At 44.8% G+C, this 13,677-nt stretch overlaps 1 protein-coding gene across 5 annotated transcripts in view; it reads left to right on the plus strand.

The window, feature by feature from the left end:
- Nucleotides 1–13,677, plus strand: part of PTPN2 (protein tyrosine phosphatase non-receptor type 2) — a 76,993-nt gene that overhangs the window by 24,918 nt on the left and 38,398 nt on the right. For all 5 annotated transcript variants that reach the window (XM_019920752.3, XM_019920753.2, XM_019920754.2 and 2 more), the window contains exon 2: nucleotides 1,211–1,301. In XM_019920752.3, the coding sequence (XP_019776311.1) occupies nucleotides 1,211–1,301 (91 nt within the window). The remainder of the gene's footprint in view (nucleotides 1–1,210; nucleotides 1,302–13,677) is intronic.

The following is a 13,677-nucleotide window of genomic DNA, read 5'->3' on the forward strand; positions in this document are numbered from 1 at the left end:
TATGGGGTATGCTGTTAATGCATACTCTTTTTTTTGGTATGTTTATGTTTTTGTTTTTGTTTTTGCGTTATGCAGGCCTCTCACTGTTGTGGCCTCTCCCATTGCGGAGCACAGGCTCCGGACGCGCAGGCTCAGCGGCCCAGCCGCTCCACATGTGGGATCCTCCCGGACCGGGGCACGAACCCGTGTCCCCTGCATCGGCAGGCAGACTCTCAACCACTGCGCCACCAGGGAAGCCCCTGTTTCTGTTTTTATCTGAATTCTTAGAATAATGTTCCATTTGGGAGAAAAAGCTGGTCATGATGGATACAGCAAGTAGCTGAGTGCCTAGTGCAGGCATACTGGCACAGAAGTTCTTCTGTAGTGGAATACCAAGAACCATAAGGGTCCTAAAATGAGCATTTGTAGCTCTAGAAATAAAATTTGAGAATACCGGGGCTCAGAATAAAGTAACAGTTATATGGCATGAAGATAAAGAAATAGATTAAAATTTTAAGATAGAAGCTCTGAAATATAGGTAGATAATATTCAGAGAGTTTAGTTGGAAATTTGAGTATGATGTGGTAACCTTAGCTTCCTCCTTTGCATCAGTTGTCACATGAACTGTTAACGTTGCTGTAGGTGTTGAACATGGCAGGGCAGTGAACGTGTATGAGAGCAGAGCCTTCTGCTTGAAGGACCTTGGTTCAGTCCTGGGGTCTCACACTCACTAGCTGTGGGACCTTTGGTAGATCATTTAACTCCTGAAAGCCTGTCACCCCTGACATACAAAATGGGGAAGATAATCTTTCCCACTGGTGTTATGAGAACTGAATGAGGTCACGTCGATGATGTGCTTTGCATAGTACTTGACCTATACTAAGTGCTCAGTGAAAGTTATTCATTCATTCATTCATTCATTCATTCATTTATTTATTTATTTATTTATTTTTGCGGTACTGGGCCTCTCACTGCTGTGGCCTCTCCGCTGCGGAGCACAGGCTCCGGATGCGCAGGCTCGGTGGCCATGGCTCACAGCCCCAGCAACTCCGCGGCATGCGGGATCCTCCCGGACCAGGGCACGAACCTGTGTCCCCTGCATCAGCAGGTGGACTCTCAACCACTGCGCCACCAGGGAAGCCCGAAAGTTATTTTATACTGGCTGGGAAAGTATCTGTTTTGCTATATAAAATTTAAGAGAAATATTAAAATATATTTTTGTTATTTTAAGGAAATTCGCAGTGAGTCCCATGACTATCCTCATAGAGTGGCCAAGTTTCCAGAAAACAGAAATCGAAACAGATACAGAGATGTAAGCCCATGTAAGTACTTGTGGGGGGTGTGGGTGTGTGTGTCGTCGGAGGCGGGACATGGTGGAAAAGGTTGGGGTCGGGGTTGGTAAGTATGGTGATTTTTTTTTCATACTAATGTAATATATGTTCTTTAAAGAAAATTTTCAAGGCATAAAATAGTAGAAGGAAGGAAAATTGCCCATAATTATTTCCTCCTCCAACACATTAATTGATGTATTTCTTACCAGCCTTTTTTCTTACACACGATTTTTCTCTTTTCAAAATAATTGTAATCATATATGTGTAGTCATATATATCTACTTCTTTTCATATTATTCCATAGCTTTTATAAGTATTACTTAAAATATTTATTGGTGTAATTCTTTTCCCCCGAATTACAAAAGTAGTGTGTATTCACTACTACTTGAAAAGTTTTAAAAGTTTTAAAACATAGAAATGTGTAAAGAAAAAACTCTCATCATTTAAAAACAAGCAAATACTATTGGGTTTATATTCTTTTGGTATTTGTCTGTGTAAATGTGTATGTACATTCTTTTAAATTCAGCTGGAATCCTGCACGCACTGACCTGCAGCTTTTCTCCCGTGTGGTTGCATGTTGTAGACGTTTCCTGTCCTTAACAGTCTTTTAGTGGCTTCCACAGTGGCTTTGGGCAGGTCAATCTTTATGTAACAGTTCCCTGTGGTTGGACTTAGATTCTGCTGTGCGTGTGCATGTATGTGCATGCGCGTGCGCGCGTGCGCACACACACACACACACACACACACACACACACACAGGGTTTTGTGAACAGTTATAACACCAGGGCTTTAAAAATGTGTTCATCAAGTGATTTTATTTTTGTTCTGATCGATCCCACCTTCAGATATTGAATTAGGCTGCCTTACTGCTCAGAGGATTCGCATGTTTGGTTTCAGTGGGTGAGCGTAGGCATCCTCTTTAGGGCTGCTGGTGTGCTGCATTTGTGTTCGATGCCAGGTGCTTCCTCATGGGCCTCACGCTCCACTATCACCTCTCTTCTTCATAGCTTCAACCTCTTTCTAATAACTCTCTTCCCTTATTATTCAGATGTGCTCCAATCTCTTCCGACCTCAACCCCCATATCGCACTCCAGCTATCGCTTTGTCACCTACACAGACACAGGCATGTGCACGCGCACACACACACACACACATACACACACACACACATACACACACACACACACACACACACACACACACACACACACACACACACAGAATCTTAGAAGCGTGCACCACCCTGTCTCTCTCCACTCTCATCACCCACGCGTTCTTCAGCCGTGGTTCTACCCCAGCCTCCCCACTGAGACTTTTATTCTAAAGTACTGTGCGCTTTCTAGTTTTCTAATGCAATGAGGGACTTTCCATCGGTGTTTTTTCTTAGCCCTCTGTGACTTCCGACATTGTCAACCGTGCCTTCCTTCCCTAAGTCCATATTTTTCTTGAGTTTGCTGTTACTTCTCTGGCTGATCACGCCTTTTCAGAACTTCTCTTCCTCAGTTGCCTTTGTCTTCAGGGCTCTGTCTCTGCCTGTGTCTCCCCCTCTTCTACTTGTGTGAATGGCCTCATTTTCTGTGAGTTCAGTTGCCATCTCTCTGCTTCTGACCCCAGATCTCATCTGCAGCCTACGTCTCTATTCTCAGCTACAGACCCACTTACGCACTTCTCTGTCTTGATGTGCTGTAGCCACCTCAGGCTCAGAATTCCTTCCCCACAGTCCCTCAGTCCCAGCCCTAATCTGTTCTTTCTGCTTTATCCCCATGTTCATAAGGGCTACCACTAGCCGCACACTTGCTGCAGCTAGAAACTCAGACCTCTCTTCCCTCATTCAGCTCCCACATCTGGTTGGTGACTAAGTAATTATAATTCCATTTCCACAGTATATTTCAAATCTGTTCTCTGTTCATACTGGCTTGGTTCAGGCCTGGGTTATTACAGCAGCCTCTTAACTGGTCTCTATTCTGTTCCCACCTCAGTCCGAACCCCACACGGTATCCAGAGCAATCTTTGTGTGATGCAAGTCTGTCCTCCACTCCTGTCTTCAGTCATGCTCCTCAGTTTTATGAAAAGTTAAAGTGCTTTAGCGTTACCACACAAGGCCTTTTGTAGCCATTTTCCTACAAATTGTTTGTTTTGGTGACTCACTTGGCACCAACATGCCCTGTTTTTAACAGTTTTCGAATGTCATTCCCGTTTGGAATAGGTTTCCTCTCTCTTTGACCGACTTCACTCAAAGTCCTCTTCCCCCAAATACCATCTAAACAACCACTTCCCGGGGTGTTATCCTCATACAGGAGAGGAGGTCATGGAGCTGGTGACTTCCACTAAATCCAGGTGAACCTGGGAATAGGTATTTTTTCAAAGTTCCTGAGGTGATGCTGGTATACCTTTCTTGATTGAGAGTCGTTAGATCATTTCCATACAGAGTCCTGTACAGTTGTTGGCTTGGTTCAGAAAACGTGTATTGAAAACTAGCTGCATGTCCGCCATTGTGCTGTGCCTGAGAGGACTGTGAGTCCACACGCCCTGCCTGCCAACAACATACGTGCAGTGTGGGGCGGGGTGTGTGTGTGTGTACGTGCCTGCTGTGCTTTGTGTGTCAGGAGATGGCACAGTGCTGGTGGAGCCGAGAAGAGGCACTCAGCTCTGCTTAAGGAGTTAGGGGCGGCTTTTAAGATAATTTTTTTTTTTTTTACTTTATTAAAATAGTCTTTTAAACCAGCAGTTATTTTTCATATAAAGAATTTCTAAACATCCATACAGGAAATAAACATAGATAATACTGAGTGCAAAGCAGACAATGACATGTTTGCAAGCAATCAAAAGGAATTGTTTTTCGTTTGTTTGTTTTTAATTCAGAATCACAGATCTTTCTAGATTTTGATTCATCAAGTCTGGAAATATATTTTTAAACAAACTCCTTACGTGATTCTTATATGCCCAGCTTGAAACTACATTTGAAGGTATGAATATGAGGTACATATTCAAAGAGGGGTATTTTGTGGGGTGTTATTTTCCTCTAATATTTATTTATTTATTTATTTATTTTGGCTGTGCCGGGTCTTAGTTGCTGCTCACAGGATCTTCATTGTGGTGTGTGGGCTTCTTAGCTGTGGCATGCATGCAGGATCTAGTTCCCTGACCAGGGATTGAACCCAGGCCCCCTGCATTGGGAGCTCAAGAGTCTTAACTCTCTGGATAGCCAGGCAGGTCCCAAAGAGGGGTATTTTGAAATAGAAAGAATTTTAAGAAGTCTACGGTCTTTGTATAATTGCCATGACTGAAAAGATGCCTTATTTGTCTCACTTAACCATGAGGTAATTGTAGAAGAGATTGGCCAGAAGGTGGTTGGTTGAGAAAAGAAAGGTTGTAGTCATCACTTTGAGAATTGTATTTGTACTGTTAGAGACAGCTGCCAGAGTTTGAAATATTCCTTACTATATTTGCTTTGCACGTAGAAATCCCAGTTTACTATTTGATCTAAAAGGAGGTGAAAGAGTAGTTTTTTGTTTTGTTTTTGTGGTAAAAACACATACCATAAATTTACCCTTTTAACAGTTTTTAGGTGTCCATCACGGTGTTGTTGGCTGTATGCACAATTGTTGTATGACAGCTCTTGTCATCTTGTGTGACTGAAACCCTACCCCCCTCCCCTAGCCCCTGGCAGTCACCATTCTACTTCCTCTTTCTCAGAGTCTGATCACTTCGGGTGCCTCATAGAAATGGAATCATATAGTGTTTCTTTTGTGATTGGCTTCTTTCACATAGCATAATGCCCTCAAGGTTCATCCATCAGTGTTTAAAGTAACACATGGACTTCTGATTCCAGTAATGTGGCAGGTTAGATAGTCCATAGTTTCTTACTGCCACAAAACAAGAAGATTCTCAATAAACACACTTTTTAAATAAATTGCTAGGTGGGGAGGAAGTAAGGAAGACATTCAGGCTTTCTGTGCTCCCCACCTCCTAAAAAAAGATTTCAGCAAATGGCAGAGCTACTCTGAATACACATGGCAGTATCAGCTGTGACATTTGTATTCACCTAATAAAATAGTCTCAAGGTATATAAGGCAAAAATGAATAGAATTACAGAAATAAATTGACAATTCTATATTCACAGACTTTTTTTCATTTATTTGGTTAATTTATTTTTATTTTTGGCTGTGTTGTGTCTTCGTTGCTGCGCGTGGGCTTTCTCTAGATGCGGCGAGTGGGGGCTGCTCTTCGTTGCAGTGTGCAGGCTTCTTAATGCGGTGGCTTCTCTTGTTGCGGAGCACAGGCTCTAGGCGCGCAGGCTTCAGTAGTTGTGGTGCGTGGGCTCAGTAGTTGTGACTCGCGGACTCTAGAGCGCAGGTTCAGTAGTTGGGGCGCACGGGCTTAGTTTCTCCGCGGCATGTGGGATCTTCCTGGACCAGGGCTTGAACCTGAGTCCCCTACATTGGCAGGCGGTTTCTTAACCACTGGGCCACCAGGGAAGCCCGTTCACAGACTTCTTAAGGCAAAATATTAGTAAAGAAGTAGAAGATTTGGACCACACAGTTAAGCTTTATTTAATAAGAAAAATATATAAGACGTTATATATAGAACCTATTCTCCAACAATTAGAGAATTCACATTCTTCTAGGACTTACATGGAATATTTGTAATTGACTAGGCTGTGGAAGTAACTCTTAAAACAGTTTAAGAATTACTGTCTTACAGGCCATGTTCTTTGACCGTAATGCAATTAAATTATAGATTATTAATAAAAAGATAAAAATTCCTATAAATTTGGAGATGTAAAGATTTCTAAATGATTCATGGGTTAAGAAGAAATCATAATGGAAACTTAAAAGTGAACAATAGGTAAAATTCTACTTATCAGAACTTGCATAAAGCAGCAAAAAGAGTACTGCAAAAAAATATGCTGTCTTAAATGTTTGTATTAAAACAAAAGGCTGAAAATTAAAGTGCTAAGTGTCTAACCCAATTTAGAGTAAAAGTAACAGAATAAAACCACCTCCCCCCAAAAACAGCAGAAAGGAAATAATACAAAAATAAAAGAAGAATAGAAATCAAAGGACCAAACAAAACCAAATTATTAGTTCCTTGATAAGACTAATAAACTGGCATGATTGGGCAAGAAAAATAAAACAAACATAGAAACCAGAGAGACAGGGACTTCCCTGGTGGTCCAGTGGCTAAGACTCCATGCTCCCAATGCAGGTGGCCCGGGTTCAATCCCTGGTCAGAAAACTAGATCCCGCATGCCTCAACTAAAAAGATTCCACATGCCTCAACTAAAAAAATCCCACATTCCACAACAAAGATCCTGCATGCCACAACTAAGACCCAGCGCAGCTAAATAAATAAACAAACACATACATACATACATACAGTAAATATTTAAAAACAAAACAGAAACCCCAGAAAGACAGAGACAGGTGCATATAAACAGCATTAGGAGAAAAAAGGGAAACATCAATACAGATGTAAAAGGAATTAAAAAGCTAGAGTACTGCAAACAATTATGGCAATAAATGTGATCAGTTAGAAGAAATGGAACAGACTCTTGGAAAAATAGAATTTACCAACACAGATTAAAGGAGAAGTAGAGTCTAAGTAGACCTGTGACAGCTAAATAAATTAAATTAATTAAAAAAATGTTTCCACTAAGAAAACACTGGGACTAGATGCTTTAACAGGTGTGTCTTTTTAAAATAAATTTATTTATTTATTTTATTTATTTTTGACTGCGTTGGGTCTTTGTTGCTGCGCGGCACTTTCTGTAAGTTGCGTTGCGGCAAGCGGGGGCTGCTCTCCATTGCGGTGCGCGGGCTTCTCATTGCAGTGGCTTCTCTTGTTGCAGAGCACAGGCTCTTAGGCACGCAGGCTTCAGTAGTTGTGGTCCACGGGCTTAGTTGCTCCGCAGTGTGTGGGATCTTCCTGGACCAGGGCTCGAACCCGTGTCCCCTGCACTGGCAGGCGGATTCTTAACCACTGCACCATCAGGGAAGTCCCAACAGGCGTGTCTTAATAATAATAAAAACTCTTCCCGAGAACAGAAAAAGAGAATACGCCTCAATTCCTTTTGTGAGGCTATTAGATAATTTGGATGTCCAAACCAGAAAAGTTTAGTGAGAGGAATAAAAGTTACAGGCGTATCTACGTCATGAATGTAGATGTAAAAATCCTAAAGAAAGGTTAGAAAACTGAATACAGTAGTGTCTGTATTAAGTTTATTTTAGCAATGTAAGGGTGGCTTAGAATTAGACAGTCTTATAAATGTAATTAACCTTAGTAACAAGGCAAAGGAGAAAAAGCCATATGAATATCTCGATAGATGCAAAAAGATTATTTAAAGTCAGTTCTTGCTCCTGATTAAAAACAAATAACGTATTAAACTAGAAACAGAAGGAAACTTCTGTAACTAACATGAGAGGACACCTACAGTCACATCACTCTTAATGATAATGTGTTACAAACATTCTTAAAACTCGAGGAGAAGGCAAGGGTGCCCACAAGTACCACTTCCACTTGACATTGTACTTTGGGTCCCAGACACTACAGTAAGAGAAGAATAAGAAACGAAGGCATAAGGATTGGAAACTGCTGCTGTCTAACTAACCCCCTCAGACCCTAACAGTCACTCGCCACGTCTGGAATCGGGAGGCTGACTGGACGCAGGCAGGTCTTGCTCACCATCTCCCAGGCAGCATAGCTCAGGTGGTGGCCGGGCTGGGTCGCCTGGACCCTCACCCAGTGGTAAACCGTCAGCTGCAACACCTGCACATGGCATCTCCATGTGACCTGGACTTCCTCACCGGTAGCCCCTGAGTTGCAGGAGTGAGCATCCTTGGAGTCTAGCCGGGAGCTGCACTGCCTGTGTCACCTCTCCTTTGAAGTCACACATCACCTGCACCACATTCTGTTCATTAGGGCGAGGTACCACGTCATCCGGGTTCAAGAGGGGAGAGTTGTCACAAAGAACTGTGGGCATGTTTCAAAACCACTACAGTTATGAATTATATGGTTTTTTTCTTCATAGATAATCCAGAAAATTCACAGACAAGTAATTAATAAACATTTTGATAGTCTCAGAATTACAAGACAATAGACTTTCAATTTATGAAAACAGATTTTTATACATGACAAGAATGTGTTTGTCATCTTTCTTGCTAAGCACACTTAGATAAAAACTATTGTATAATAGTAATCAGAATAAGTATAGATATAACTTAAATGTTATGGTAACTGTTCTGTAAATATTTGCTAACATTCTTCCTCATCACATCTAAAGTTTAAAAATAAAGAGTGGGACTTCCCTGGTGCCTGCCAGTGCAGGGGACATGGGTTCGAGCCCTGGTTCAGGAAGATCCCACATGCCACAGAGCAGCTGAGTTCATGCGCCACAACTACTGAGCCCGTGTGCCACGACTACTGGAGCCTGAGTGCCACAACTCCTGGAGCCCGTGTGCCTAGAGCCCATGCTCCACAACAAGAGAAGCCACTGCAATGAGAAGCCCATGCATTGCAAGGAAGAATAGCCTCCGCTCACCACAACTAGAGAAGGTCCTCGCATAGCAATGAAGACCCAACGCAGCCGTAAATAAATAAACTGATTAATTAATTAATTAATTTTTAAAAAGTCATTAAAAAATAAAGACTAAATGCACTTATTCTCAAAATCCATTGTGTAGACAGCTCTTTTACTTAAAAGTTTTCTCATTAACTGTTAGGATTTTGACCTTTGGTTCTATCTCCGTTTTTAGTTTTTGGTGAAGAGTTCTTAACATGATATCAAAAGCACAATCCATAAAAGAAAAAATATCAACAAATTGGACTAAACCAAAATTTAAAACTTTTGCTTTGTGAAAGACCCCGTTAGTAGGATGGAGAGACGAGGACAGAGTGGGAGAAAATATTTATAAACCACAAAGAACTCATATCTAGAATATATACAGAACTTTGAAAATACAGCAGTAAAAATCCACAACAGTCCAGTTCAGAAATGGGCAGAAGATGATGAACGTAGATGGCACATAAGCACACGAAAAACATCACTAACCATTAGGGAAAAGCAAATTAAAACCATGGTGGTGAGTGATTGTGACACACATACTAGAGGAGTTGAAATGACAGGGCTGCAGACTCCAAGGATGTGGAGAAGCTGGATCTCCTACACAGCGGGGAGAACAGAGGACGGTGGATGGTGCGGCTGCTCTGGAACATGGTGTGGCAGCTTCTTGATTACCTTATATGACGCAGCCGCTGCACTACTGGACATTTATCTCCGAGAATTGCGATCTTATGTCCACACAGAAATGTGAACATGGGTGTTCAGAGCAGCTTTGTTTGTAAGAGCTCCAAATTGGAAACGACCCAAGTGTCCATCAGTGGGTAAGTGGTCAACACACCGTGATTCTTTTGTTCCTGCCGTGGGAAGCTCCCTGTGCCCTGCAGCAGCTTGGGTGGGCCCCAGAGGACTCCCACTGAGCAGAGTCCAGTCTCAAGGTTACCTCCTGCGTGATTCCATTTATACAGTGTTCTGGGAATGGTGCCGCCGTTACGGGAGAGGGCAGATCACTGGGTCAGGATGGGGCCGGGGAAGAGAGACTCTGAAGGGGGCACAGAGGAGCTTGTGGTGGTGGGTGCATGAGTTTGCACACGCGATAAAACCGCTCCACACGAGTGATGCCTGCAAAAGAAGAGACGGGGATCAGGTCTGAGGGTTATTCCAGTGTTTTTCCAGGTTTCTGGATTTCACAGCCTTCCTGAATCGGGTCCTGGGTAGGGCACTGTGCGAGGCGGGGGTGGGATGCAGTGAACTTGTCAGGGTCCCTGGCCATGCCGATGGCTGAGGCCTGGGCGCTGAGCGGGCTGGAGCCTCGTCACGGCAGGCCCCACCTGTAGCCACCGCGTCATGTGGACAGCTCTGGTGTTGGAGCTGCGCCGGGGCTGCAGGGAGAGCCCTTAAGTCAGTGAGGAAGCCGGGCACATCCTCCAGGACCATCCATTGTACTCAGAACGGGCATTGGGGGAAGGAGTGGTTGATATATTAAAATACAGATACATAGCAAAGTAGAATTTTTAAGTTTCTGTAAATTTTTAAGATAAAATAGGACTTTTTGAGGAGTTCTGTACTTGACACGCTTAGGGTATAAATGAGGGTCAGTCAGTAGAAATAGTGGTGAAGGACGAGTGTAGTCTGGCTGTTTCCTCTTAACGGATGAGAAAGAGGCCCAGGAGACCAGTGCTGGGTTTCGGGTCCTGGGCCCGCACCTCCGGGGGCCGCCCTGCTCCGTGCAGGTCACAGCGGCTTCTTCGGCCATGGGGACCAATGGAGCCAGAGCAGACCCCAGGGCCACGCCCACGCCCCTTCGCCTCCCTCACTGTTCTCTCTCATCTGGCCACATGATTCCAGTTGCCCCTACTAAAAAGTCCTGAAGCTTTCTGAGCTCTTGTTTTTTGCTGAATTACTTTACTCCTCAAGTCAGTTGTAGTTTCATCTCCTGTTGACATTTAGAGTGTTTTAATAGTGACATGTCATTCTAAAAAAATTCTACCACAGCTTAACAGTTTGAATATGAACATTTTCTGGAATTCATTGTATAAACAATTCTTGACCACTTGCTAGCCTAAATTGTTATGACACCGTGCTGGTAGGTGCTACGAGAACACGGAAGTAGAAGCCTCTATTCTCTGATAGTTGGATTTAGGAGTTTAGACTAATGAATCAGTACAGGATCTCTCAACTCTGAACCTAAGTTTCAGGCGCTTCTCTTTCCTTCGTTCACGGGGCTTGTGCCGCAGTCGCCATCCCCAGACGTGAGGCACGTACCCATCATAAAGCCTTCACTCTTCTCTGTGCGTGGCACACTCTTGACCCAAATATACATGTGGCTGACCTCCTCTAAGTCTTTGCTTCAGTGTCACTGTCACAGTGAGGCCCAACCTGACCACCTGTTTAGAATTGCAACCTGCCCCCCTTCCCAGCACAGCTGCCCTTTACTCTGCTCTTTTTTCCCATAGGGTTTATTACTGTATAACGTGATAAAAATACTTAATTATTTTGCTTATTGCTGTCTCCCTTGCGAGAAGGTAAGCTCCCCAGGAGTGTGGATGGGTTCCAGGGGCCTGGGTTTGTGGATGAAAGGGAAATACCATTCGTCCCCCAACCCCCTCTCCCTTCCTTTCTCCTAGAAGGAGAGATCTGAGCTTCAAGGAAAGTGGTGAGCTGCTCACTGATTGTGTGAGACCAAAGCGTGGTGTGTCTTGTTTTTTAATTTATTTATTTATTTATTTATTTTTGGCTGCATTGGGTCTTCATTGCTGCAAGTGGGCTTTCTCTAGTTGGCGGCGAGCAGGGGCTACTCTTTACTGTGGTGCATGGGCTTCTCATTGTGGTGGCTTCTCTTATTGCAGAGCACAGGCTCTAGGTGCACGGCCTTCAGTAGTTGTGGCTCGTGGGCTCTAGAGCACGGGCTCAGTAGTTGTGGCTCGCGGGCTCAGTAGTTGTGGCTCGCGGGCTCTAGTGCACAGGCTCAGTAGTTGTGGTGCACCGGCTTAGTTGCTCCACGACATGTGGGATCTTTCCGGACCAGGGCTCGAACCTGTGTCCCCTGCATTGGCAGGCAGATTCTTAACCACTGCGCCACCAGGGAAGTCCCATGTCTTGTTTTATAGATGTTGTCGAAGAGGAAATGTGTCCGTGTTCAAGCGACAGTGGTGACTTTTACCCGTTTTGTAAGGACACCTCCCAGTCTTTCCATCTCAGAGACTCTGGGGTGGGTTCAAGGTGCCCTTTTCAGTTTGGGGATGTGTGGAGGCAGAATTTAACCAGTTAACACTGTCCTGTCAAGTTTAGGAACTTGGAATCATGATGGATTCAGAGAGATGGACATGTGCAGGCAGCTGGCCCCTCGTTTGGAGGAGGCTGAGCCCACTTGTGCGCTCCACACAGCATTGTTGGTGGCCGGTCCATGCGGCTGTGCCACGGGCCCGGATGGATGGGACTGCCTGAGTGTCAGGCCGTCCTCCTCGTTCCAGCCCGTCCTCTGTCCGCTGCTCGTTCTTTCCTCGAAGCTCAGGTGCTCGTGCGGAGTTGCCAGGGCCTCTCCTCCTCCTGGTCCTTCTCAGCAGCCCCTGTGCTCCTCTTCCTGCTGCTCCTCCTGCTGGAAGCCCCCTCCCCTCCTCTTACCCTGGCCTGCTCCCACCATACTCAGCGCAGCACGGTACGGCACTAGGACTTATTTCCCGATAGGATTTTTTTTCTTTTAAAAAGCTTGAAACAAATAATGTCTTATCTCTCTGTCCTGGTTGCCTGGCTCCTGGCATGTATGTGTTGACCAAGTGTGGAAGGTGGTCAGTTTAAAGAGCACATCGTCTGGTGGGCGGGATGTGCAGGAGGGGGGCTTCCATCAGAGAAGGGAAGTCCTGGGCCAGGCCTTCAAGAGGTGAGGTGTGTGTGAAGAGATGGAGGTGGAAGTCATCCCTGAGGCAAAGAGCAGGGTGGGCGGCGATGCCGGGGAGGATCTGGGGCGTCTCTGGGCCTCTGCTGCTGCTTCTCTAGGGTGTGATCGAGGCTGATGACTTGACTGGCCCGAGTGTCAGCAAAACGTGCACAACACGACTCAGGGTATGAGGGGTGAGGATGGAGATCAGCGAGCACCTGACACGTCCCAGGAGTGAAAAGTCCTGCACAGCCGTTGTGGTTGGTTATGTCGTCAGAAAAGGAACCGTTCAGCTCGTATGGTTTTACTTTGCTGAGGAGACAGCTGAGATGCTGACCCTCTGCACGATGGCTTGTTGCTTCTCCACTGACATGGCCACGCCAATGCTGAGACGGGGGTTTAGCCCTAGCTTTGCTTCTGGCTCATTGCTTGATTTATGAGAGAAAATTCGTGTTATTTGTGCCTCCAGTATCTACTTGTAGAATTAAAGAGAGTTGACACATCTGTCAGATGCTTACATTCTTGGCTGGGAAGCGCCACATGGTGTGGAAATCAGTGCCGAACGCTTACTGTCCCCCATTGAGAATGGAGCCTGAAGCAGGAAGTCTGTTAAAGCTGTGCTGATAGTCAGTCTTCTGCCCAGTTTCTGTTCATTGTTCTTGATCTCTGCCTTGGCATAAATGTGAGCCCTTCCTGTTTGACCTGGGAGACTTTCCATAAGGAGATGTCTTTACAATAATGAAAAAACGTGAAACTGGGGGGCTGGGGGGGTGGGATGGGGGAAAAAAGCTCATTGTGACAGTATTGAAAGAGGAAGCTAATCTGTGTTGTCAGCTCAGGCCACAGCTAGAGCCAGTCATTTCTTGACAGATGAAGCCATTTCTCAGAAAACAGGCTGTTTGCGGGTGGGAGGTGCGGGGACTCATGGTTGG

This window comes from Tursiops truncatus, chromosome 13, assembly GCF_011762595.2.
Source record: "Tursiops truncatus isolate mTurTru1 chromosome 13, mTurTru1.mat.Y, whole genome shotgun sequence".
Taxonomy (NCBI): domain Eukaryota; kingdom Metazoa; phylum Chordata; class Mammalia; order Artiodactyla; family Delphinidae; genus Tursiops; species Tursiops truncatus.